Source organism: Pyrgilauda ruficollis, unplaced genomic scaffold (genome assembly GCF_017590135.1).
Source record: "Pyrgilauda ruficollis isolate IOZ18807 unplaced genomic scaffold, ASM1759013v1 scaffold2, whole genome shotgun sequence".
Classification (NCBI taxonomy): domain Eukaryota; kingdom Metazoa; phylum Chordata; class Aves; order Passeriformes; family Passeridae; genus Pyrgilauda; species Pyrgilauda ruficollis.
Window position 1 is genome coordinate 30,496,486 of NW_024519206.1, and position 27,889 is coordinate 30,524,374.

General features: G+C 40.8%; 1 protein-coding gene across 5 annotated transcripts; it reads right to left on the bottom strand.

The window, feature by feature from the left end:
- Positions 1-26,797, bottom strand: BLVRA (biliverdin reductase A). 5 transcript variants are annotated; one of them, XM_041466257.1, is made up of 8 exons: positions 26,659-26,797; positions 15,175-15,264; positions 9,840-9,967; positions 8,127-8,246; positions 7,406-7,503; positions 5,939-6,046; positions 5,373-5,544; positions 1-625 (listed from the first exon to the last, which is right to left on the bottom strand). In XM_041466257.1, the coding sequence occupies exons 3-8, from the start codon at positions 9,956-9,958 to the stop codon at positions 352-354; spliced, it is 891 nt and encodes a 296-aa protein (XP_041322191.1). In that variant the 5' UTR covers positions 9,959-9,967; positions 15,175-15,264; positions 26,659-26,797; the 3' UTR covers positions 1-351. The 5 variants fall into 5 exon arrangements, with proteins under 5 accessions (XP_041322191.1, XP_041322190.1, XP_041322192.1 ...); XM_041466256.1 differs by lacking the exon at positions 15,175-15,264; XM_041466258.1 differs by lacking the exons at positions 15,175-15,264; positions 26,659-26,797 and adding an exon at positions 12,053-12,114.
- Between the last annotated feature and the right edge of the window lie 1,092 nt (positions 26,798-27,889).

A 27,889-nucleotide genomic window follows, 5' to 3' on the forward strand; every position in this document is an offset into this window, starting at 1 on the left:
GGGACAGACCCTGGGAGAGAGAATTACATATAGTATTTACAGTCCTGCAGGATCTACTGTCAGATATATTCCCATCTGAATCACAGGAAAGCTTGCTAGGTTCCTGTTGCTAGGTTCCTAACTACCTGAAAGGACAGGGATGCATCAGATCAGGGGAAATGCTTTGGTCTGGTGCAAACCAGAAGGCACAGGGTATAGCCCGGACTCTTCCAGAACACCTGGAGAGCCCAGGAATCACAAGTAGTCAAAAATAAGGTAATTAAACAGAAATAGCAGCTGCTTGATGACAACAGTGAGTTCTAGCCCTACAGCTTTTCTGTCTGCTGTGTTCTTCCTTCCCTAAGAGCAGTCTCAGGAATAGATTTTCTCTGGCTCTTCACAGTACTGTTGGATCACCTCGGCAAGGTCAAGACACCGCAAAATTCGCCATTTCTCAGCAGCCAGCTCCTCCTTGGAGACCTGGCCCAGCAGTTTCTTGGCAAAGAGGTTCTGATCCTGCATGAAAAGGCCCACAGAAGACCTTGGGGCTTCAGGGAGGTTCTCCAGGCAACCACTTGTGAAACAAAAGTTGATTTTCTTTTCACGTCTCATCCCTGGTCCTCTTTCTTCAATCCAAGTCAAGGGTCTAGTGTGAAGGAGCAGTGAAAAAGAATTAATTAAGAAATTCAATCAACAATTCTAATTTGTTTGGGTTGTTTTCTCAGTATTTGCAGAAAATGCCCTAATAAATGCACCATTTTTGAATATCAATTATTGCATATTTAGGCAATGTGTCCTGACCAACATGCCTTGTGGTTATACAGCTCAACAGCAGATAATAGTCTTAACTCTGCCGCTGTTTCATGCCATGACTTTCAGCACACCATCTAAGCTCTGTCCAGCTTTGTTTTCTCCATGCACAAAGTAAAGCAAGCAACATCAAACCACGTCATAAGGAAGAGGGAAGTTTGTGGGCTGTTTGTGGACTTGGATGAAAAGTGCAGTTAAAATTTTTGTATATAATTCAGTCACAGCTAAACTCAAAAGGCCCTCAATGTCTAGTCATTCCTCCAGCAAGAACAGATTTAAGTCACACGGGTACATAATGATGACCCAGGTGCCACTAAGCGAGCTGAATCCCAGTGAACAAATTCACTGACACAGACACAAGTGTCCATACTCTCTAAACTTTAAAAATGCTTCATTCTCATCACTGGGAGCACTGTGCTGATCCTAAGAATTATACCCACACAGACTCTCAAGCAAGCCTTTCTTAATCAGAGCAGAGTCCTGTCTTACATCAACATGCTAGCACAGTCTCCAAACCAAGCCTGGTGGTATTGGCTATTGACTTGCATAGCTCACACCTTCCTTCCCAGCTCCCCATCTTGGCTAAGAGGAAAAGACATGCTGTGCCACTTCAGGGCTCTTAACAGACCCAACACTGCAATGCCTTTGAGGAATGGCCCTCAACATCAGCCACAGTCACATTGCTCCCTTCCTGGTCTTTTGTCAACTGCCTGAACCGTACCATTGCCTTTCTGCAGCTCATTCATCAGCACTCACTACTGCCTGTGTTTAGAGGATGCACATTATTTTTCTTACTTGGTTATTGATGGCCCTTCCACAGTCCTTTATGGCCTACTTTAGTCTGCCACTCACAAATTATGAAGGCATCAATAGCCTGGAAGAATAAATTCTGTCTCCAAGTACTGCCCATTAAATCTTCAGTATCATTAGATCTGGAAAGAAAGTCCTTGTCAATCTGCCCTGAACACATTCTGCAGAGTACTCACCTTAATGTTTCTGCACCTCTCATCATTTATGCTCTAGGATTCAGTTTCTATACTTGTATCATCATATCAATTATTCTTTGCTCACCTGTACTTCCACGTCTCCACCACTTCCCCTACAAATTAAGCGTGGCCAGATAAACCTGATTGAACAGAATGAAACAACTGGAGGGGGAAAAAATACCCAAATCACAGTCTGCAAGAATGCACCAAAAAAAAATCTCAGAAGACTAATAAATGCAAAGGCACCATGTGTTTTAGGAAGACTCAGGACTACATGTTACTGCAAGCCAGAAGGGTGTTTGGGGGACATATTGCTCAGTGTTTTCAGTGTTCCCATCCTACTTCCCTGAGGTAAAGGCCGTTGATCTGGGTCAGAGGCAGGTTGCTGAGCTGGGCTCAGCTGGGCTTTGCTCTGACTTGACAGAGCCGGTTTTATATTCCTATGATAGTAAAGAGTCACAGAGGATTCAGGCCACTGTCACTCAAAGCTGCTTTATCTCAGGTGGGTAGGCATGAAGCAACCACTGGGCAGGCACAGGCAAAGATTTCCATCATGTAATAGCAAGGACCTCTTGATAGGATCCAAACCAGGACCTGTCAGTGCAGGATCACCTCCCTGGGGTGATCTAGAGCAGATGCACACCAGTGATCAGGCTCAAGTGTATGCCTTCTGCTCCAGCTTGGGAAGCCACTGAACCAGAAGCACAAACACGCAGAGCAGGCAGAATTTATTCAAAGTGATTAGAATGACTGATTTAGATCAGTGAGGAGGAAAATGTGGGATTTAGTAATATATTTATCTTCTTCTGCAATTGGATTTTTAGTCATATTCCCAAACAGAGGTAGATTCTACTTGATTGGTAAGCAAAATGTATTCATTTTTAATTAATAACAACTTCTACTCTGAAATACGCCTCTTGTTTTGCTATAAAGATTAGTATGTTGCAAGCCCACACATTATTTAAGCAATTTTGTAGCTTAAGAAACAGATTTGCATTTTATGTCAGAAAATTGTGAAGGGCTGTGGCTTTTTTCATAGACAATTTACCCACTTTCATTAAAGATTTGTATCAAAGTATTATCTAGCTACAGATACGCTTAGTTATTTAGAAGTGTTAGTAGAGTTACTTACATGCAACAAATCCAACATTTTTGATATCTGAATAAAGTCAGGTTACATATGTTGGGTAGTTAAAGAAAAAGAAAATTTAATCAAGCACTAACAAACCACCTTTATACTGACTGCAAAGCAAACAGGTCTGCAGTGAAGAAAACACCCTGACTTTCTATGGCCATTTTGTCTTTCCAAATTGTAAACTGATAGCATTCTCTCAGCTACATTGAAAAAGACTTTTTGCTTTTCTAATTCCCTTTTTCCTCAAATAACAAGTGGACCTCGCTGGACTGCAATAGCTCAACAAACCAATATGAAGCAAACACTCTTTGTACTGCCAGAAGAATTAATCTGGTTTCATGCTTGAAAGAATTCTGGGTCCATTCAGCTTAAAATTTTATGCAGCGACTTCTGCAGAAAGCATCTATTACATCATTTTCTATGACTGTTCAATTTGAAGATATTTTATTAGACTCTGAAGGCTTGCCTTCAAAAAAACATAACTTCAAACATTTCTTGTCAGTATATGTTTAGGAAATTTCTTGAACTTCTTCTAAACATTTTCCTTGTAACTCTTTGAAAATGCCAATATTTTTAATTTATCATTAAATCAATGAGAGGCTCCCTTAGCTTGGATGAGAATTAGATAACTGGACCCTATCCCTAGTTAACATTAAAAGAAATGCTGCCCAAATCATTATCTCTCCAGCTTGCACTAAAAATTGATTTCTGACATTTACTGAATCCAAGCTTTGTAATCCTGGGACAGGAACTGCAGTCCCAAACCAGATGTGCTGTCAGTAGAGGTTTGGCTCTTCCTGGATTGCTCAATGTTGTATCAGAGGCTGTCCACTCAGCTGTCTTGGACACACAACAAAGGCAGAGGTCATCCCTCAAATAGCTGGGTGAAGGCATTAACATACACCTCCAAAATCCACCCAGAGCCAGACAAGCAGCGAGGGTGGGCTGTGCAGTGGAGACAGACTATACCCTTTACACAAATCCCTGCTTAACAAGCAGAACACAGGCTCCTGCATTCTTCACCTGCTGTATTTTCCAAGGCAGAAAATAAGATGAATTAACCTGATTTCTCAAGGTTACTGTATTCATGTCTTTCAAAAAAGGATGGGATAGTTCTCATGAAAGGTACAGACCTTTCCCATCCTTCAGCAAAATAAGTTTGGGCAAATTAAATCTGTAATGCCACCACCATTACTGCTGGGCCATAACTTCACTTGACAGAGAGTGGGCCAAATTCTCTCCTGCAGTAACTCCCTTGACGTCAGTGGGGGAAGGTCAGCAGGAAATATGGCCCCGGCACCGAACACAATACAGGAACGCTATGTGATTTTCCACCCACCCTAAATTATCCCAGAGGCATAAAACTGACTGACCCCAAAGTTATTAAAACACTTATGGTGAGAAAACACTGATCCATACAAATAGTAGTCGCCAAGAGAAGCAAATATTGGTTAGTGCTGAGGAGCAGGGAAAAAAAAGTAATCCAGAACCAGTTCTGTATCCAGCAAATATCATACATAGCAGCTAAGGACTAGCCAGGAGACAGGACAGCCAGGGAAATGTTTAAACCACCCGCTAGTTCCATCTGCTGGAATTAGTTCAAAATCTCACCCTATCTAGATCTTCACAGCTACTTATGTTACTAGCAAATTGCTAAGAGGGTAAACAGAGCTTGTATACAGAGTTCTGTCCTCTCACAAGTGCATTTCAAAAGGAATTGGAAATGCTATTTTATTTAAAGATAGAGGAAGATTGCTAAGACAAGATGATAATCCTATGATAAACTGCAATGGGGTTTCTAGAGTGGCTGATGAAATGCTTAACCAGACCTGTGGTGAAGTTAAGAGTTTAAAGGAGCCCTGATTATTCACTGCCCAAATAGCTAGTCCTTCTGGTTACTACTTTACACATTTATCTAAAATACTGGGTTAGGTTTGGGCTTTTTAAGAGGTCTACAAGCATATCTGCAATAAAATAAAAAAAGGAACAAGGAGTTCCATCACCATCAGATAATTTCTCTCTACCTTTTCATATCAGGTAATTCTCAAATTGTATCTTGTTGCTTAAAACTGACATTGTAAAAAACTTCAACTTATCTGAAAGGACACGAACTCTGCAGAGATGGTCCAGAATGACCAAACCTGAGAGTTTCCACCACTCTCTGAACCAAGCTGAGTAGTCAAGTGGCAGAATGAAATACTGGGGACTTACCTCATCGTTATAATATACCACTTTTTAGCAAGGCTATTAAAAATATCCTAGCTGATAGGAAGGATATTGTCACCACATAATAAAAGGGAGATGAAACTCAGTATTATAAAATGCATCTTTAAAAGACATGTACACTTTCATGCCAGCCTCCACCCATCCTGTTTCCACTAGAGGAGAAGAGAACTCCTGCAGGCAGAAGTCCTGCAGATGATGAGGAGCCTGGCTCACGTGCTGCCATAGACATTACTCACTTCTTGTTTGCTGTCTGAAAGTGAACAGTCATTCTGGAATAATCCTTATCCTTCTGCTTCTCTCTGGTGGCAGAGGTAACAGTGAGGTCTCCAAAGAGGTCGATTAGCCACGTCAGACGAGCAATTCCACTGAAAGCTGGGAATCCTGATTTGTTTTCATCAAGGACACTACCTGGCGGAATAGAAACTCTTGAGGAACAGGAAGTAGAATAATGCCTTCTGCATAGCAAAGGATGAAGAAACTTCAGTGTTGCAGGCTTAAAGATCAGGGTGTAGAAAGGTCAGTGGATGGACTGAATAGGAAAGTCAACAAACCCATTTAATGTCGAAATGGATCAGTTGACAAGCTGTGGCAGAGAGGGCTGCACAAAGTACATATACAACAAACCCTTCAGAACATGTTGAGGACAGAAGGATGTATGTGGATTCAACAAGGGAATTATCCAGAACCAGTACCTGTGTCTCTACCCAGTTTATAGACAGTCTTGTGTGAAAGGACTGAATGAAGCTTGGAAGCACTGGGGAGCAAATCCAGACAGACTTTTGATTTCTTCAGAGCTACTGACCTGTGAAATGCAATGTCCCCTTCACCAGGTCTTTCCCAGCCACTTCTTTTTTCAGCTGCTTGTACTCTTCAGTAAGAAGTTCAATGTGCTCCACATGGAGTACTTTACCTGCCATTAAAATAACAAAACAAAACAAACAAACAAACAAACAAAAAAAAACAAAAAAACCACCACCAGGACAGATTAAATTAAAGTTTTCATGCATGGCTCACAAAGTGATGTCAGGAAGAAAATCAAACATGGAAACATGGTCCCTGAGCTGAAGCATCAATTTGGGTTAAGGATTTTCAGAAGACAACAAATACACAGACTGCAGGAACAGCAGCCACTATGTTTAACAGAAACTCCCTAATGAAACCCAGTACCCAGCTAAGGCTGTAACATGAGTCTTCAGAATAATGGATGGATTAATTCTTGGCCTCTTTCCCTTCACATTTCCTTGTTCTGCATTTTTCCTCCCAAGGCAGTAGGAAAGAAAAAGGAAGGGGAAAAAATAGCATAATGTTCAGATTGGAACAGTATGTTATGGAATACCTCCCTCCAATTGCAATGAATTGGGCTACTTTGAAATAGAGGTTATCCAATACAAGTTAAATGTGTCCTTCGTTCAGTATGTGTTTTTCTGGAAGATTTCCAGGAGAATCATTGTAGGCTGCTAACAGTAACTGCTGCTGCTTCAAGAAAAGAGCCAAACATTCTGCTCAATGGGAAACCATTCGGTGAGCAACAAGGCAGTAACTGGTGTAGGTACAGGGAAACAGCAAAGCAGAAATCCTACACCTCCAGTGTTTCAGGACAAAAGTCACAAAGGAGATCTTTAAGAAGCAGTGGCATAAGAAGTGCAGCTTGTCCAAATGATTTGCACTCTGCTTCTGCCCAGCACTGCTCTTCCCCTTGCAGCCCCATTCATCCCCACTGGCTCCAGCTGAACTGCCAGCCTCTGACCCTTTGCACCACTGGGATGGGACCACACACTTTGTGGAAATAAAGAGATTTTGCTTATAGACAAGCTGTCTTTCAGACAGGAATGCCTTGCTGGCCTACAGTAGCATGAGCAGCTGTGTGTGGCCAGCACATCACAAATGCTAGAAGCTAGGAAAGCTGTCTGCAATTTCATTTCCAGGGGGAGAGAGGACAGGGAATTGCACAAGTCCGATAGCTGCACTCATCAAGTGCTTAACTATCACAGTGACAGAAGTTTTCCTCTTTAACTGCATTCTAAGTGTTACAAATAGAGGCTAGAGTTTTTGTGAGGGCAAATATATACCTTACTCTTAGCATTGACATTTGTGTGTTTGCTCCCCTGTTAGCACAAGTCTTACATCCTAGACTGGCACATCTCTGAGACAGTCATACTCCCTTGCATGTGATGACTAAAAGTAGGCTGCAGCCTTGCCTTTGAGTTCTGTGCCTTTGGTGTCACCCAACAGGTAAGACAGCTTACACTTCTGAGAACAAATGTGTTACCTTTCTGCTCAGCCATCTCCCAGAGCTCATGGGCTGCCTTAGCAGACAAAGCCATAGGGTACTCAACAAGGACATGTTTCCCAGCTTCTAAGAACATTCTGAAAGGGATAAAAGATCAGCCATTAAAAATAATATGATCCTAATCCTCTCTCACCATGCAAGCTGTTTCTCATTCCCACAGGCAGCTTCACATGGAGAGATGCACAACATGGAGTAACAGGAATAAAGGGCACCTTTCCTAGGAAGGATGGTGTGGTGGCTACATCACGCACTTAAACAGCAGGGGAGTGGGGTTTTAATTCTTCTTTTGCCACAGAATTCTCTCACTCTCATCAAGTTGCTAAAATGCTACAGCGCTGAGCACTGCAATTCCCGACTTACAGACATGTAAGCAGTAGGAGTGGGGCACTGGACTACCCTTCCACAATATAATCTGTGAGGAAAGGCTTTAAATCCTGTTTTAAGCTGCTTGTCCATCAAACACAGGCCTAGAGGTGTGGAAATGGAATTACTTGGGAAATTAATGCATCTTAAATCCTACTCTCTTCCAGGGCTTATTGGTGCTCTAGGGAATTCACCATCACTCACTTCAGGCCTCTAGTCTGGCAGTCTTTCCTCAGTGTTCATATCTTCTCCTGCAACAGCTTTACACAGCTCCTCTGTGCTCTTAAAATATAGCGGAAAGGGGAAAAAGAGCAGGGGGAAATTCCCCCCAGCATACCTGATGGTTTCTTCATGGCTTTTGTTCTCTGTGCTGATGAAGGCTGCATGGATGTCTTTGTTTCTCAGAGCATCTTCCAGGCTAATCTGCTTAGCCTCATTAATATTGCCAAAACTTCTCCTGTATATTTAGCATAAATACAACCAGAGTATAATTGTCATGGTCCATTCTTCCCAACCACATGTTGTGTAGCAGTACTTAAAAATTGTTCCCATGGACCACTGAGTTCAACCAGGGTATAACAACCAGTTCCTTACCTAGGAAGAGCATGAGCACTTACAGACAAAAGTGGAATGGAGAAGAGAACAAAAAAAAAAAAAATGGACGAGAGTGCAGGTGGTGGTATCAGTCTAGAAACTGGCCTGCTATTGAACTGTCAAGTCTTTTTGTTGTTTGGTGTTTTGGTTTTTAATAAGCACTATTACCAAAGAGATGTTGTAAAAGAGTGACTTGCAAGAGGACAGTGTTCCTATAGGAGAACTTCTTCCCACCATCCTGGATGATGTGACAAAAGCACTCAAGATGGCAGGGATGCACACAACTGCAAGTACAGACAAGCAGGAGAAGGACAAAACAGATGCTTGGCTGTGATGGCTCACCTTGCAACACACACAGCATGTCAGTGCAAAGGGGAAAGCTCTCTTGGGCAGTAAGCTGAGCACAGCTCCAGCTGAAAATGAAAAACACAATCCCTCCAAAAGCCCTTTGCATTACTACTGGCTGGAGCAGGCACCTTGTCAGTGTTAGGATAGGTGACAGAGGGCAGGAAGGCAGGCCACAAGCAGGACTTGAAAGCAAAGACAGGTGGTGATTGCGTGTAATGGGGATCCAAGGAAGATTACTGTGAATCATGCATTTCAACAGCATTTTTTCTCAAAAAAACAGTGGTGGAAACCCTATCTTTAGTGCTCTTCAAGGTTACCTGTAGCACTGGCAGAGGCATCAGAGAGCCAAAAGTGTATTTGGTCAGAAGCTAAAGTGTGTGACGTGATCAGTCCTTTCAGTCTCAAACAACCCTGCACAATTTAAGTACAGCTGGAAATATACATTCACAATCTGACATACACTAAAGGTACTGCCTATTTCAAACTTTTATGCTCCACTGTAATGGGTCAGACAGTCCAGCAGGACTGCCCAGAGGAAGGTCCACTCTACATTTCCACAGCTCCAAACTAGTGAGAAAAGCTCTTGTTCTTTAAGAAGCATAAGAAGGATAAAAAGCAACCTTATTGCATGTAGCAAATAATGGGATTTTCTTTAGATATCTACAGGTTCAATATCTGGTTTAAAAAAATACTAGAATTTTATTATGAAGTTGGAGTACTGGGAGCATTAAAACATGTTTTTGCAAAAAAAAACTTTTTAAAACTCCATATAACTTTTTTTTTTAAACATTTTTAGAAGTGTCAGGCAGACACAAGATCATTAGCGCACTGCACTACCTTAAATCTACAAGAAATTTCACTCAGACAATTTCTTTTTATCACGAAGATTCTACAGCAAGAACATCTCTCAGTTTTTATTTTAGTAATTTCTGAAAGATATCTCACTAGGGTAACCTATTTGTTCCCTGTTGCAAAGCTTTCTGTGCTCACTTCTGAGCTGCCACTCAGAATGATGGGCATATTTGCATGAACTTTCCCTTTTTGGCTTGAAAAAGAAGAAAAAGCATTGCAATACACACATTAGACATGCTAAGATGAAATTTCTAACCTGGATACAAATCCAAAGAGTTTCAGGTGCTCAGAAGGGCTGGAAGGCATCGGATTCATCAAGTCTCGGATTCGTGCTAATCCAGCAATTCCAACTCCAACCACCACTGTCCCAAACATTTTGCTAATCTGTCCAAAAGAAAAAAAAAGGTAACTTTTTTTTTTTTCTTGTAACAGGGACAGGCGCAACTGGGAGAGAAGGTGTGAGAATGGATACTCTTGATCCCTGCTTTCATAGCACCAAACCTTATTCAGGTGTCAGCAACCAGCTAACAGAGACGTGATGCTATAGGCTACTGAGCTCACTCACATCCCATTGAAATGGGATCCAGCAGTTCCGCCTGTCATAGGACTGGTCTTGAGATTTGTATTTAACAGCTATTAAATCACAGCTCCAGCAAAGTTCTTCCTTTCCATGAATAGAAGGCAGACTTCAAAGGTGAGACATTCTTATATTTATACTACCACTTCCAAGCTGGAAAGGAGCCAAAAGGTTCTGCAAACCCAGCAGAGCTTTCTTTATATAAACCCTGCTGATTTCCTGAGTGCCTGCAGCACAGTGCCACACACACAGTCCCAGTGCTCAGCAGCATAGCTGTAATACTTTGGGACAGGAAGCAGAGAGCATCTTTGCGTTCCCCACATAACCACCAGCACATCCTACGACGCCAAGATGTAACCAACCACTGAATTTGACCAAGATGCTTGCTTGACATTTCTATGCCCAAAGAAAGCTCTGACATCTCTTTAATGACAAGCAGGCATCTCTTTAAGATTTGCAACTCCCAAATGCAATTGCTGACACAATTGCATAATATAGAGGGTGAGACAGGTATTGCACTCACTGGCTCAGCTGCTGGGCCTCTGGCAATAAATTCTTCTGCTGGTTTTATGATTTGCTCTTGATCTGTGGAAGTACTTGACAACTGATGAAACCTTTCCAACCTGCACTGTTCCAGCACTCTGAGGACTAGCAACACTTTGTAAATTAATTGAAGATTTACAGGAAAATGGCCTAAAATGAGTCATGTCTGATCAGACCCTCTTCATTTTTTGTTCCTTCCATCTAATGAAAGCATCCCTTCAACCTCTGTTTCTTGTTTCAGTCTTCTTCCTGCCACTGCCAATCCCTTCATTTGAGTGAACTCTTTAGATTGTTTACACTACTTGGCTGCAGCCCTTCACATCTTTCTGAGATTGAGATGGATAAATGGACAACCCCACTTAACCCTCCTTGTGCCTCTTGTCTGACAGGATCACAGTGCAGCAGCAAAGCCATAAGTGACTGTTTTGGCAGCGCAAGAGGTTGACAGCTGCTGGCACAAAGGAAAAAAGATCCCCTCTCCAATCACATGCCATGTCTGTATTTTGTTTTACTTTAAGCTCCTGCCTACGGTGCTGAATGCCACTCACTTTACATATGCCAAAAAGATACAAAGGTAAAACACAGAGCAGCATGTTTAGTGTAAGGAAATAAATTAGTGATATATCAAAGAGTTCTCTAGGAGAATTACAGTGACATTTTATTACCAAGTATTTGAGGTATGGCACGATGACATTATTCGCCAGGGAAGAAAAGTGCGTAGGGCTGAGGCTCGGTGGAGGGTGGGGGGGTGGTAAAGAAGGACAATGTAACCACAAAACTCATTTTCAGTACCACCCACAGGCAGAGTCCTGGTCTGGGCTCTCCATCACATTTGCTTTTCTCTGTGGCCAAAGAGAAAAACAGACAGACTTGCAGAATGACCTCAGCTGGAAGTAGCCCCAGAAGGTCACCCAATCCAAACCCCACTCAGCTGACTGTCCCTATGGCTGGCAATCCTTCAACCTCCCATGCCCCAGCCACAGTTTGACCACTGTCACAGCAAGAACTTTTTTTAGTATTGTAAGGCTCCAAACAACCAGGATCAATGAGACCTAAAAGGGCTTATGGTTGTTCACGTACTCTGAGTTAGATGCACAAGAGAAAGAAGCTATTCTCAAGAGGTCAAAACAACAAAAAAGATTTTACTTGCGACTTTAGAAAATCAGAGAAATTTGGCAAGTTTAGTGCAACATTCAATCAACAGGTAACAGTTTTTAAAGCATTAACTTGGCTCATTCAACTTTGCAAACTCAAAGACAGTTCAATTTTAAGTTACTCAAAGGTCCAAGAAGTGGGAATTAGGAGAGCAAGAAAGAAAGAAAACCAGAAAAGGTAGAAAAAAATCAAACCTAGCTACCAGCTCCTGTGTTCCAGCGGCGTACAGACAGGCATTCCAAGAGGCAGTACAGTCAAGACATCTGACTGCCTTGTGGGCCTTAAATACCCCTTGGCCTTCCTGGGCCCTTCCCCCAGGTGGGACTTCTGGTCATTTGGCCACTCAGGGCTAGGGGCTCCAGAGGTGGGGTGGAGCATTGCCTCTGGTGTGCCGGGGACTGGCAGCCACTGCCAGGCTGGGATAGAGGCTCTAGGGTGCACAAGGCAGAGCACTGCCCCTTCCTCCACACACATGCAGCCCATAATATCTCGAGACATCAATCTTTCCAGTCTCTCACAAGTCCAGCTTGAAAAGAGCTGATCAGGAGCTTACTTTTAGACTTTTAGGTCAGAAATTTTCAAGGTTAGTGGAGTGTTAAGCTGTTAATATTTTCCCATCCTTCAGCGGGATTGGGAGTTGGAGTTCTACAGCAAACAAATTCCCCTGAACCTCCTACAGTCATGTTGTTTCCAAGAACTTTTTTTTTTTTTTTTTTTTTTTTTTTTTTTTTTTTTTTTTTGGGGGGTGTCTCTTTTCACTTTACAAAAAGGGTTTGCTGGTGAGCTGCTGACTTCAGCTTCAACAAAGTGGAGAAAGTGGGGGAGCTGACTACTTTCTTCAGGGAACAAAGAATGTCTCTCTCTAGATACTCAGGTAGCTGAACATCAACATTTTTGCCTCTCCTTTGAAAAAGAATTTTCTAGTTTCTTCTGATCTCCTCAAAACTAACATTTAAGAGAAGCAAGATGATTTCAACCTAAGAACAAAACCTGTTACTGTGCAACCTGTTGCCATAGCAACCAGCCATTTGGTCCAGGTCAAGGGTTCAGTGGCTAATACACTGAAAGAGACAGATATTAAATGCATGTTCTGGAACCTTTGCTTACACACGTAGGTAAGAGAAAAACTGCTGTGTTTGCATCCCTGCTGCGGCTTTTTATCACCCTTATTTTGCTCACACACCAAAATCTGCAGCTGCTCAGAGAGAAAAGTGAATTAGGTGTTTTTCAGAACTGTTACAAACCAGGTAAGAGCAGAATAGAGAATTCTCATCTGAGAGCCCAGATGAATATATAAAAGTTTACTTCTTCTTTCAAACGTTTACAAGAGGACAACAGCCACAATAATCTTTCAAGTACAAAAATGATGAAATAGGAAACGCAAATTACAAACTGCTCTGCCTGCCTTTCACACCTTTTTTCTTAAAATCAGTGATCTCTGTTAAAGCTTAAATAAAAAAGATTTCAGAGGCATTTTGAAGGCTGATGAACTTTGGTTCCTGTCATACTGAAAAAAAAAGTCATATTGTAAGTGATGCAACAGGATCCCAAAGCATTTTCTCCACCCTTTCCTAACTGGCTATATGAAAGCAAAGAGAGCTGATGAGAAGATTAGATGTCTTTCATGCTCACATGCAGTGACTAAGGAATGCCTCTCGCATCACAGCAGCACCCACCCTGGCCGGGTTGCAGGCAGCCTTGCCAGGCTCACCGCAGGTCCCCTCTGAATGGGGGCAAGGGGGATGGTGGCTGCCACCAACTGCTGTAGAAGCTCTTCCCCACTGACAGCCAGCACAAGCGGCTCCTCTTACCAAGGGAGATGAGCCCTGCGTGACGCAGAAAAAGAGCTGAGAAAGGCAAATAGCTGAAGAGGATAATTTATTCTACACCAATATATCATTGTACCATCACCCCTCTGCTGCTGAGCTTTCTGTGCTTCTGCTGTGTATTTCCTGCATAAGCAATTAACAAAAAAAAAAACCCCCCCAAAAAAAAAAAACAAAACCAAAGAAACAAACAAAAAAAACCCAAAAACAAATATTCTTGCAAAATTTAGCAGCAAAACAAACAATGGAGTAAGTCCAAAGAAATCCATCACCCAGCACCAGTGTTCCCCCCCAGCGCAATCACAAGTGGGACTCAACATCTCAAAACTGCTAACACTCACTGAGATAAGCCTGAGGGAAGTGAGGTTTACCTCTGTTTTGTGCAATAGCACTAAGGACATGCAAAGTAGTGCAGAAGCAAGCTAAAAGGCAGAACTTAGGAATTATCTCTCCTTCAAGAAAATTTCTCATGGCATGTCTAGATGTTACAGAATGAGTACAAGCACCTTCTCCCATGATCTATAAAGAATTTCAGTAAGCCTCCTGCATTTTCCCTGCAGTTTACAAACTCTTGTTCCCAGAAATATGAATGAGTGACTCACATAATGTCACAGGCAATAACATAACACTGATGCAGGAGGCTTTCCTGAAGCAATCTCAGCCTGGTGTTTTAAAGCGTACTGCTTCAAGTGCCACATGCATCTTAAGAGTAGCAAAACCTCACAGATAAATATTTAATCTGAAAATACTGTTGTCAAGTACCACCAGGGAACACCAAAGAGAACCCAGGACAAAAGAACACATATGTAAAGGGGAGGGAAAATATGTTAATGTTTTTGGGAAATTATTATCATACGTATGTTTTTTCTGGGAAAATTAATGAATATATATGTAAAATATAGTATATAAACAGGACCTCTTCTGTATTCAGCATGCATGATTTTTGGAGGAGATATCTCCTTGTGCATCTGGCCAAATAAAGAATGCCGGCTTCATGATGCTACTGGCGTTGAGGAGTTTTTATTTTTACTGATTTTTGGTAGCAGACTGAGGAAGTTTTCCAGCACTCCCTTCAGATGAAATTATTGTTTAGACATCATAAAAAATATTTCCTCTCTTACTGCAGCAGAGCCCTGAGATGAGGGCTGCGGAACCTTCCTCAACAGAAGTTTAGAGGAAAACACCAGACAGACAACAGCAGTCACTGTAAAATCATCAAGATGAAAATCTGAGGTTTCTCTCAGCCCTAACTTTCTGATTTCAAACACCCAGAGACCTGGTGGATGCTGTACTCAGGGTGTTGGTACATGCTACAACCTGCGCCACCACATCTTGCTCTCATTGTCTACCCTTAGCACGAAACATCTGCCCAGAGCATAGAAAGCAGAAGCTAAACAGAGTGGATTCTGTTAATGTTGTTAGTGTTTCCTTTTACCAAGGAAAAACTCACAAATACTCCAATTTAGCAGCCTATCCAAAGGCATAAATACCTTTCTTTTCTGCAGGAAACAGTTACGCACTTCTGTATATGCTGAAGTACCTCCTGGAAGGAGATCCTGCACAGGTTCCCAATTGAAGATCTTAAATAAAAAGGCAAAAAATTTTATTGTTTGAATTCAGTTAGCATGATGGATTATTTTTGCTCTGCTTTTACTGCAACCTAGAGAGAAAAGTAAAGTCTTCTGCAAGAAAAAGATAGCCAGAAAGGTAACCCCCAATGCTCTTCACCACTTCTCTTCAAAACATTAATTGAACATAAAATGAGAATCAGAAATTTTCTCAAAAACCTGCCAAGACCATCTACATTATCCACATTTCAGAGGAAAACAGCAGCACCTGGAAATAATAGAGCAACCATGTAGATTTTCCTTGAGAGTTGTTTGTTATGGACTTAAATACCTGCCCTGCCAACAGCTCTTCATCTCTCCCCCCATCTCTCTGGCTATCACAACCCAGGCCACAGCCTTCTGACAGGCACACCAGCTCTTGCTGAGTGAGTAATAACTTCAAGACACCAATGCTCACAGAGGTTTGCCAGCAGAAAACAATCTTTCATCCTAACTGGCACCACTGTACTTTGGAAACAGCCAGAGGGGACTTTTCTTCCTGGCTTTTAAATGCCACTTGGACAATATGCCTGCATTGTTTCACATTTATATGCAGGTTCACCAATTAAATTATGGTTTTCCAGCTGACTGCTAAAGTTGAAGTTGATATAGTTACACTGATATATGGACAGATGCTGCCAAACTACCAAACAAGCACCTTTACTCTATTCAGTAGATGGCTGATAATAAAGAACTGCAGTTGTACCAGATATGCTGTCTCCAGCATTAATACCTGAGCAGGAGGAAAACTTTTATTTAAACACAGTTCTGCCAATCCCAGAGTCTGCAGTGGTCTTGACACCCATCACATGGCTTTCCACAGCCTACAACTCCATATTTGAAGCAAAATCATCTCATAGAAGTAATATAAAACCATGAGAAGAACTGAAAAAATCTGAAGACCTGGTTTTAATATGTGACATATTCCACACTGTGGAGGATTGAAACAGAAGGTCTGTGATGTACATGCATGGCTAAGAATGACCATTTTGCTCTGTTCTCTTGCCTGTAGTCACCCGTTGTGATTCAGATTTGGTTGCTAGTCTGAAGAGGAAAAACACTTTTAAAATAGCTTCTCTACATATCTCTGGGACTTATCTTCAGTCAGGTTCATTTTGTTTGAAACTCAAATTACATTTCCATATACCTACACTGTTAAGTTTGAAACTACCCAAGACAGTACTGAGCCTGCTTAGGGGCACCTGAAAAATTAATTCAAGATAGACATGAAGGTCTCCAGCTTTTATTTTATAAAAATATCTCCTTTAAAAAAAAATTAAACTGTTACTTATTATAAGCTTCCAGGAACTGCTCTGGACTGAATTGCAGAATGTCTTGTGAAACTTCTGGTGGGTAAATAAACAATTGCATATAACTGCAGCCTCATCACTGCTACTTTTTAAGCAAAGAACTGCTTTTATGTGGCTAATTAGCATATGCCTAAAGCAAAGAGAGCCACAAAATGTCCCCAAAATTTCTTTCAGGCTTTAATGATCTATAACAGTTTTTGAAAGTGAATTTGACACAGAGAAAAGAGAGAGAAGAGAGAAGAATTTTAACAAGCAGCAAGTCAATTACTTTGCAGTAAAGTCCATTCAGAAGAATGGAGTGGTTTGGAGCTATCAGTGATTCACAGATGCTAATTTTCCAGGTGACCAAACAACAGTATTGCTACACTACTGATCTGTGCCTGAGAAAATAACCCTGAATAAAGCTAAAAATACTAACTAAAAAAAGTGGGGGAAAAAGCATGAAATATCCTTCACTACATTTTTGACTTAACATCTGCATAAACACTAAAGCTATCACTAAGCTGAATCCTGCCAGGTCCCTGGGGACTATGAACCATGTCCCCTAGCTTCCCTGAAGAGCAATAAAGCCCCCAGAGTAGTCTCTGCAGAGCTAAGTGTCTGAACACTAAGTACTGAGACTCTGCTTAAATACCTATTTCATACAAAGGAACTGCTATTTCATGCTTACTCTTAACACTTTAAAATTGAGAGCTTTTTGTGGTTTTTTTTGGTTTTTTTAAATAAATTTTGAGAACTACTTTTCCGTACCTTCATTTCTGGGAAAACTGCTCAGAGCTAATCACAAGAGGTGTAGATGACAGGACAGCCCACGAGACACGCCCAAGAATCTCAGCCCTTTCCCTTCCCTTGCTTATGTCGCTCATTTGGTTTTTGCTGTGTCACCTACTGAGAGAAGAGGCTTCTCCACCTCACTTGATAGATTGACAAGTGCTTTGCAGATAAAATCTGATGTCAGAAGAGGCTTCCAACCTTTTGCTACAATACAATTGAACATGATGATGAACAAATACAGAAAAATGTTCTGAAATATTTTCTAACTTACTACATCTGCCCCTGCATTTTCCTGCCAATTACTGCAGTCCTTTCTACGAGCTCCTTCTTCTTCAGAGGGCCTAAAGAATGCAGAGCTGGGCTGGGGAAAAGCAGGAAAGCTGTATTTCCAGGCTGTATTCTTACTTTCTCACAGAAGTTCACTGGTTGACCCAAGGCAAGCAAATCACATCCCCTTTCCTATCAGTCCCCAGTTCCAGAACAGTGAGAACCTTTTTCTTCTGTAAAGCACTCTCAGACCTACTGACAATAAGTGCAAAGTGAGAAGTAGGTACTATTACAACCTCTCTTCTTCATGACAGGAAATCCTACAAAGATCAGACATATAGAAAATATGATTATAACTAAAGTTTGCACTGAAATATCTATATAAAACAATGCCCTACAACAAACAACAAAACTATAGGTTTCTTCTTTTCCTTCTCTTGTTGTTAAATTAATCTGAAACCCAAATTCTAAAAGGAATTATATGCTTGCCTAGCTTTAATCACAAGTAATCCCATTGATCTCAATGAGAATACTCCTACAAGCCCGTTAAGAAAGATCTCTTGCTGTTGACTGTAATATTAGTATGCACAAGAACAAAACACTTACCCAGCTACAAGTATGTTCTTTTAATATCCTTATGGACTCAACCCAATAGATGATACCTATCTTCCGGTCCACTAAAGGTCACTGCATCCCAGATCTCTAACAGGCTGACCTATTTTGAGAATTCCCCAAATGAAAAAAGCACTCCTACTACACACCACAGTCACTATAGAGATACTGCTTACCATGGCTGATGAAACCCTCTGCCTGCATTGCTACCATGACAGCAGCTCATAACACTGAAGACCTGCCTCATACTCTCTTCAAAGAAACCAATATACACAGAATTTAGCTAGTCAGACAAATGTACTTTTTTTAATTTTCTCATCCCCTAACCTAGAAAAAAAGTGTTCACCCTTCTAAAATAGAGGGTGATATAAAATTGTTTTTTCATTAATAACTAGATTGAGATAAGTTATGAAATAAATTTTTGCATAATGTTGTAATCTTAAAAATTATGCCCTATCACCTCTGTCATTTTATCAGTCTACCACTCAGTAGGATCTGCAAAATGCAACGGTTGCTCTCCATTCCCATTACCTTTTGGAAATCTATCAATGTCATAAATTTCTTGAGAGCAGGGAAAACCAAAAGGTTTTGAATAAAGAGTAATGATTGCAGTTACTCCCTCCTAACTTTAGAGCTCAGTATTTTTCATCTTAATGGGCAACACAACGCTTAAGAATCACAAAGGCCAGCCTCTCTCTCATGAAGAATTAGTCTGCAATTCAATGCGCTTTAGCAGTCACGTAGTTGCAAGGTGCTACTTATCTGTTACATTTGTCCTAAGAAAGCAAACACCTTTTTGGAGGTTATCAGCCACTAGAGGGGGTATTTGGTATCTTACCGAAAACCTGATTAAAAAGTTAAAAAAAAAAAATCATGAAGGTTACAGAAAACCTCTAAAAGCATATTTCCCATAGTACAGCAACCGCACATTAGGTTCCATGCGAAGTGTTTCAGGAAGAACAACGCTTTACTTGTGTATAACTGAATACAATGCAAAAGCAAGCCCCACATCTCCCAATGCCTACGTTTACCCACATCAAACCCTGCAATTCCTGCAAGAAGAAATGTAGTTTTATATGCCAAGAAGATGGCTAAAATACCATTCGTTTTGATTTGACTGTACAGTTGGTCAGTTCTGAGCATGCCAAAACCTGAACCTTTAAGCATGCCAAGGTAGAACCTGACATGCTCAGGGTTAATAAACAAGCAAAAGAACAACCTACAGATTGGTTCCTATTTACAACTGTTTGCCTCTTTACAGATTCACCATCGCCAGATTTATTGTTCCATAAAGTCTCCAAAAGGACCCCAAAACCCCAAAAAACTGTCATCAAACTGGTCCAACTTCAAGCAAAGTAGAAGATTCTACTTGGCCAAAGCCACTCCAAAGCTATCTATATTTAAAACATGTCTAAAGAAAGATAAAGATATATTTCACTTGCTGAAGATGAATGCACAATAAATACAAAACTCATAAAAAATTATTAACTGACTTGATGATTGAGTTCACACACTGCCACTAGCTGAAGAAGGGTACAGGATGGATTGTGCCAGGATATTAACAGCATCATAGCTTCTACATACTTCGTTAAATCTCATCAGTTTGGGACCAGTGAAGCTGCTGGTAGCTTCAAAGACTCTCTCCAAAAATCTGTGTAGAAATAACTATAATTGGTTGATAGACTTAAACACCATCCCTGCCTTCTTTATTTCCTTACAGTCTGCCTTCAAAGATGTGAGCTAGAAGGTTTTAGTGAAGCTGTCTGTTCAGAGGAGTATTTTAAATACACAACTTACTCAGAACCAGCACGGCCATGTAACTGGGATAAGAGAACCCAGTATCACCCTTCTTTCCTCTGTCAAATCAATGTGGACTATTACTTTATTTGTAACAACTGTGGTTGTTATAAAATGGATAATATCCTTTCACAGGTAGGATCTGTGCAAGCGCCTAATTTAGAAATAACTAAAACAGCTCTTGCAAAGGTTCAGGAGCAGACAATACTCTGGGCGCTGGAAGAGGGAAATATACCTTTTAAAAGAGGCAGAAAAATAAGTGGATCATGGAAGTAAAAAATTGCCAGGAATGAATGCTTCCATTTGAAACATAATGCAAACATTTCCCCCTTGTCCCCTGATTTTACTAGACTGTACCCATCTCGTTTTTTCTGCAATAAAAACCAATAAATCATTCTGGTGAAATGATTTAACAGTTATTCTTGTAAGAGAAGATCTTTGTCCCCACCTCAAGTTCATGTCCTTAACTGCACCACTCCTTTAAACACCCAAAGAGGCCACTGAGTTCTGAAAAGAAGAGTGGCTTTACTGAGCTACCACCATCCTGTGCTGCCAATAGTAACATAAATGCAATTCTAAAATGTCACACTAACCCTGTTCATTACTTTATTCGGCCTTTCTCCTTTTTAAAAAGTCTGTCTAAATCCCTTCTTCCCTCCTTAACTTCTGCTAATTAAACTCAATAAAGCATCTTGAGGTTCTGGGAAAGAAGACTTGTGAGCATAATATTTATTATTTAGGCCATCCACATCTCAGGCATGACTGTGGCCCCTCCACAAATCCAGTTTTTAACATAAAATTTCTTTATTTATCATTAGAAATGGAAAACGAAGGCACGCTACATTAATATGATAAACATAAAAAGTACAGGTGGACATCTGTAAGCTGTCACTCTTTTACAGATGCCCATCTTAGACATTAGACACTAAATCTCTGTTCTTCCCTCCCATGGTCAGACTTGAGTACATAAAGGCAGAACTTCAGCAGTTCAGAAAATGTGAATGACAACTGTCTGCCATAATCCATCCCACTGGTTTTGTTTAGGATCAAACTGAGTTGGACAAAGAATGTAATAGTGTGGCCAAATAACAGCTTGAGTCAAACTCAGAGATCACAAGCCATTTGACTACACTTGCTATAAGGCTGGATGGCTTTTCCTCCTGATGGATTTGTTCTGCAGTCTGGAATAGGAAAATTTATTCCAGATAGGCATATAAGCTAAAATAAGATCATGTAGGAGCTGGATAATAAAAATAATAATCATGAGCACGCAATAAAGGAATGTAATTTGCACTTCTTTTTCTTAGAATAGCAGAATGGTTTGGGTTGAAAGGAACCTTTAAAGATCATCTAGTCCAGCCCCCCTGCCACGAGTGTGGTTTCCCTTTTTCCAGTCACTGGGGCCTTCACCTGATTGCCATGACTTTCCAAATATGATGGCGAGTGACTTGGCAACTTCACCAGTTCTTCCTGCTCATAATGATTCTCTTGATGAAAAAGGCCATCTGCCAGTACAGCTGTATGAGATCCCATGGGCAAAAGATGAAGAGGTGGCATCTCATTTAGTACTCATTTAACCAAAAGAAACTTGAACTCTGGGGTTATCTGCACCTTCATACTTCCTTAGGAGTTGATAACTTAAGAGCACCTAGGATAGGAGGACTTTCCCTCCTGTGCTTAAAGAGAGGAAAATTTTGTTTCTGATATTACAGGCTATTTGATGGTGGGAAGGTCTGGCGATCCCAAGCAACAGGGATGGTTTAACATGCAGCAGACCAGCAGTTGTTTCTGAAGGGTGCTCTCTTTGCCTGAGTACATGAACACAAAAACAAAACAAAAAAAAAAAAGAAAAAAAGGTGCCTCATACATCTCCCTGGTGCAAAATTCAGCCTTCTTCAAAGATACCAGGGAATTAAGGCTGTGTCCTTGAAAGCAGTACCCTTTCTGATGAAGCCTTATCAGAAAAACTGGGCTCAGAGCAGCCAGAGAATTACATGGCCACATCCCCTGCTTGCAGGGCAAGAGGAGAAAGGAAGCTCTTATCTACACTAAAACAAAAGACCAGACACTTCAAGCCCCCTTTATATTATCATATAATACAGCTATTTTTATGGTTCTTTTGCTATATCTTCATTATATCTCTATTGTAATATTACTAGGTCAGGCTGTCACCAGGACCTATTCAAAAAGGACTGGGATGGAAACATATCACAGAAGACTATTGTTTTTAAATAGTAAGTAGAGTCAGGCAAACAACCTACTTATTTTGAAAATATTTATTCAAGAGCCCTCAGCCTTAAGGTCTAATTTCAGATGCCAGGCATATAAGAACAGGCAGTACATCTTAATTTGCAAAATACTGGGCTAAATGCATGGATAGCTACTTCACTTCTCTAAGCAAGTAAGTAAATGTAAAATAGACTTTAAAAAAATTCCAAATGAAAAACACATTTCCTAGGGCAAAAAACCCTGGTTTGGTTATCCTGACTTCTGGATGACAAACCTGACACATCTCAGATGCCTTGGGACTGTTTTTAACAGATACTGCACTCCAGGACTGCAAATCCAAGTACTCCATACTCACCAAAAACAGGCCTACCTCTGTCTTACACTGAACAAGAATGAAAGTAGACTAAGCCCATGATGCCCTCTAATGCCAGAAGTGTACCACCCCGGTTTATAGCCTCATCACTTAACAGTGAATTATCAACAGTACAGAATTCCTCATTATCCATGTTTCAATCTGAGTATCTGAGTACTTCACAGATTTTTGCCACTAAAGAATCAAAGCTTTGGAGGAAGACAAAAAACCCAGAAATTAATCTGCCATCTCCATTCAAATGTTATGAATCTGGTTTAATGGCAAAAACAAAAACAAAACAAACAAACCGCAAAACCCCCCCTCCCCCCCAATCCTTCACATACATTTGTATCTCCGGTCACCAAGACCAAACACTAAGCACAGAGAGATCTCTACCAACATGTTGATCCCACTTCCAGCTGCACACAATTGTGCTGCCTAAGAAAAATCAGCTAATTACTCCAAAGACAAGTATGAGCAAGCCACCAAGATCCCTATGCTCATCAAATAACAGACTAACCAGTCTGTTGCTAATCCATGTCAGAGCCTGCAAAAGACAGTAAACACCAACTAAGGTCTGCTTTCCCTAGCAACAGAAAGGGTCACAAAGCTGTATAGCTTATAGCATAGCAAAGAATCACCCATGACGTTTTAACCAGAATGACTGTGGTCTCAACTTACCCCTCACATCCTGTACTACTACTTCCTTTGTTATTTGGGGACTATTCAATAATCCATGTTCCTTCTGACAGCTTTTCTCTCCTCTCATTCACAGAACAGAGATAATGACTAGATGATAAAGATTACTTTGTACCTACACATTTCACTGAGAGGGAAAGTTAATAAACACAGTAACACTACTTGAGCTATGAGAACTTGTGCTGCCTTTAACTTAGTATTTATATAACAGGAATATTAGCTGCCACAAACAGGCTCTTTTTAACTCTTTTTTAATGATAAGGCAAAAAATAATTTAAAAAAGGTAGAAATCTATTTTATGCTAATTGTTCAACTCAAGTTGTTAAAGTGGTGGGTTGTACTCATCTGGAGGAACAGGATTAGCAAATGCATTTCATTATCTTTCCTAGTCAGGTGGGTTTTCTGCAACGTTTTCTAATTAGCACAGTAGATCTCTGTCTGAGTTGCAAACATTAGTCTAAGGAACACTTAAGTTCAGTTAGACAAGAAGCCAAAGCTCTTTTTGCTTAGAGAGTAGAGAAGAAACAAGTCAAATGTGTATTTATCTTTTTACTACAGTTGCACTCATTTTATAAAGTTTTAAGATGTAAGTCCCACACTTTGGCTTTACAGGCATGAGAACATTTGCCAAGGTTCAAAGCCAGTTCCAGAGGCATGAGACAGCTCCTCAGTGAGACAGCTCCTCAGCAACCTTTGTTCGGCTAAGTTACAACAGGGCATTGATTATCCGGAGTGGGGTTTTGTTGATTTTGGGGATTTTCTGTTGTTGTGGGGTTTTTTGTTGTTGTTTTTTTTTGTTTGTTGGTTGATTTTTTTGTGGTTTTTTTTTTTTTTTTTTTTTTTTGTTTTGTTTTTTTTTGTTTTTTTTTTTTTTTTTTTTTTTTTTTTTTTTTTTGTTGTTTTTGTTTTTTTTTTTACACTACAGGATTAAACTGCAAGAGTGCCTTGGCTTTCAGACTGTTTTTCTTTCCTAAGCCCCACTGCTTCCCCACTCAGTGAAGAAACCTTTTTAATGCCTCACTTAATAAGCTGCACTATGAGCATAAGGTATGTTATTTTAACACACTGAGCTCTACCTTCAAGTTTCAGAAAAATCTGTGGTTGCCTGAAAATTTGAGGTGAAATGTAACCACAATCCTGCATACATTGATGTTGCTGTACTGCTGCATAAAAACACAGCAACTCCTTTCTCAGGGCATTATTGTCCCACTACCATATCCATCCAAACTCTGTTAGTTTTTCCACTTCTTCTCAACTTTGTTTATCTCCTGTCGCCTGACTCTGCTTACCTAGGCAGTGCAGAGTGCAGAGACAGCTTCAACGGACCACAGTACTGGTAATGGCAAACACACTCAGAATCTCCCGACAACTAATCTGCACAACATAGAGTACAACATTCCCTCTACAAGATGGATCAAACTCAGGTGACTTTAGAGTCATCATTAAAAAGCAAAAATGCCAATGTGCATTCTAGTCCTGCATCTTACTGAAGTCCTGACACCATGGTGTGAGATAGATTCCCATTTTCATTTCAAAACTGGAAAGTTAATTCATCCATTTATCTTCACTTGTTTTGACAATGCCAGTTAATTTTTAGTCCAGCGAGCAAAGCGGTCCTGTTCTTCTGCTGAGCTTAGTTTTCAGAGTCTATGGATACAGCAGATATTCTTCATGACAAAAGAAAAAAAAAAAAAGTCTGCCCTTTGACATTTAAAATGAAGTTGCTTAGACCTTAATGTGGTGGTCTTTTTGGCTCACTGGGTTTGGGGGTGAAGAATGGGTGTTGAAACATCCAGTTAGCACAACTGGGAAAATAATGAAGTCACTAAGAAGTTGAAAACAACACAAGTTGAGTCTCCTTTTTTGCTTGACAAAATAAGCACTGCCAGTCCTTTAAGAATAACACAAACCATACTTCAATGAATTAAACTCCAGCTCTTCACAAACAGTAACTCAGTTCACTCTTTGAGAGATTTCAGTAAAAAAAGTTTCTTGACCATGTGGATGTAAACCCAAGAAGAGGAGTCCAGAAAAATCAGCACTTGAGAATGAGGGAAGTTTCCTGATCCAATAGTAAGAAAATGTAAAGTATTTTACTATAAATTATTATTACACTAATAATATCTAATTATTAATAATTACTCTAAGTGGTATGCACTGCTTGTGACAGTTTTTAGTAAGACTAACTAAGGCTTTCTTATATATATTGAAAATAATTTAAAATATTAACCCATTGCTCTTTATATTATTAAGATTAAATTTCAAGTTGGATTTACATTATTGAAACATATTTGTCTTCATTTTCTCATTTATTGACACAAATGACAGAAAGATGTTCAAACACTATGTTATTGATTTTTGGCACAATGTCATTCTGTATTCACGTCTGTAACCATAGATCCAACAGCTGAAAGACTATCTTTATTCCACAAAAGTTGATTTGGCAAATCAATGCAAGGAATTGGAAAAAAAAATGGGGTAAAATCAGTTAATTAAACTGTTGCCCTAATTAACACTGGTTGTTTAGGGTTTTTTAACAAGCTCCAACACAAAAGTTCAGCAGGATGCCAAAAGTTATATAAAGGCTGAGCTTGTCTTTTCACTGTGTGCAGACTGAGCCCTTGATGCATCTTTTTAATTTTTTTTACATAGAGATAAGTGATAGCTGTGACTAGAACATAAAGTATTTGTCAATGTGTTTTATGCACATATTCTGTACTATATCTCAGAACACAAAAATCATCTTTCTCCCACCAAAAGCTGTCTGAAATATGGCCCCACCATGTCCCTTCATGAAAGGAAATTATTCTCATCCTCACTTTACACATGGGTAAACTGACGTACAGCCTGCTTGACGGTTTGGTGTTTCAGAAGGGAGCATCAAATAGCTACAGTAAACGTGGATTTTCACAGGACTGGAAGGAAGCTCAGCACTTCTAAAAAGAAGTCCAGTTTGTAGGAAAGGTTTTATATGACCTCTCACACTCGCACTATGCAGTGCCCTGGCCACTCGAAGATGCTACTTCCACGTAATTTACAGGCTAGTACTCTGCTTCACTGCAACTGGACATTATTCCAAACAAAGGGTTTTCCCCTTTTTTCCTTTCCCTCTGCTTCCCCGTCCCCAAGTGATGGCCCGTCCCTTTTGGTGTGGAGGGTGTCTTTGGAGCAGCCAGGACAACGTGACTTGCAGGACTCCCCCAATCGTCTACAACCGAGGGGGAAACGCCGGTAACGAGCAATCCTGGGGAGGCGAGGAACAGAAAACGAAAGCTCTGCTTCCAAATCCTAATTACAGGTAGCAGGGATTAAGTAATAGCCACTAACCTCTCCAGCTCACAAAAGATAAACGTGGTCCCGTTTAATTCTCTTCCGCTCCCTGCAGCTCCTTCTTATACAACGCTCCGCAGCTCCGGCATATCAGCGCCCGCACGCCCTGTCGCTGTCGCGGCTGCAACACCCCCTCGGCCGGGAATCCAATAAGGCATGCAGGGGCGGGCTGAAGCCAGAGGCAGCTGGTGCAGGCGCTGAGGCTGGGAGTTTCCTCTCAGGAAACACCCAGAAAGCTGCATGGGGCTAGCAGGGGGTGGCACCTCCTCGGGGACCTGGGCAAGACCCCTCCCCGGTTAAGCACAGTGGTCCCTGTGATGTTGGGTTTCCAAATTTATTAATTACATATCAATAAACCCTGTTTATACACTTCATATGCCTCAGTAGCTGCAGCCGTTGAGAAAGACTAGGAAAAAAGGAATTTAGGATTATATATGTATTGAAATCAGTCACAATGGAATACTGAACTAACAGATCACAAGGATGCTTGGCAGAATGCCCAAGATAGGGCCACAAGGAGGAATACACAGGGGCAACTCATCAGTCTAAAGTGCCAACTGGGTGAAAGGTGATTTTGTCAGGGGCAGAGTGAAAACACTGACTCACACGCCACGAAGTTTAGAAACCCACTGACTCAAGAGGAGGAGGAGACTGAACATGTGGAGTAATTAACATAAGCAAGAGGGTCACAACCACTAGAATTACAGAATATTCAGAATTGGAAGGGACTCACAAGGATCAAGAGGTCCAATTCTGAAGTTAATGACCCATATGGAGATTGAGCTTACAACCCTGGTGTTATCAGCACCATGCTCTGACCAAACTGAGCTAAGAAAATATAATACTATTAATGAGAGAACTATGCAACTTCTAGCCAATGAATACTGATACTTTTGTTTGCTAAAACGTATAAATAATGTAAAGTTTTGGTGACTAGGGAGCTAGTGTTTTGTGGGTTACCACCTAACTCCTTACTCTGCACAAACTAGAATAAAGAAATAGAGATTCCTCTCCTCTGTGTGTGAATTGGCATTGCACACCTGGTAAGGAGTCCATGTTAGGGGCAACAGCCAGACACCCAGAGCCCACTCGTGCAGTGGTTTGCAGACAGTGGTACATCAGCAGTGCTTGTGTCTGCCCAGCTGCAGCCGTAGGGTTTACGCTCCAGGATGAATCTGTGCTCAGGAAATTGGGAATTTCAAGAGTGCCAAGTGGGAAAGAAATCACT

What these genes read in the sequence shown, in the direction of transcription:
- BLVRA (XM_041466256.1), bottom strand. Translation starts at nt 9,958, where the DNA reads ATGTTTGGGACAGTGGTGGTTGGAGTTGGAATTGCTGGATTAGCACGA. An exon ending in AGCCATGAAGAAACCATCAG is followed by an intron (nt 7,504 to 8,126) that starts GTATGCTGGGGG and finishes TATCCCTTTCAG; the next exon opens with AATGTTCTTAGAAGCTGGGA. An exon ending in TTTCAGACAGCAAACAAGAA is followed by an intron (nt 626 to 5,372) that starts GTGAGTAATGTC and finishes CCTTCACACTAG; the next exon opens with ACCCTTGACTTGGATTGAAG.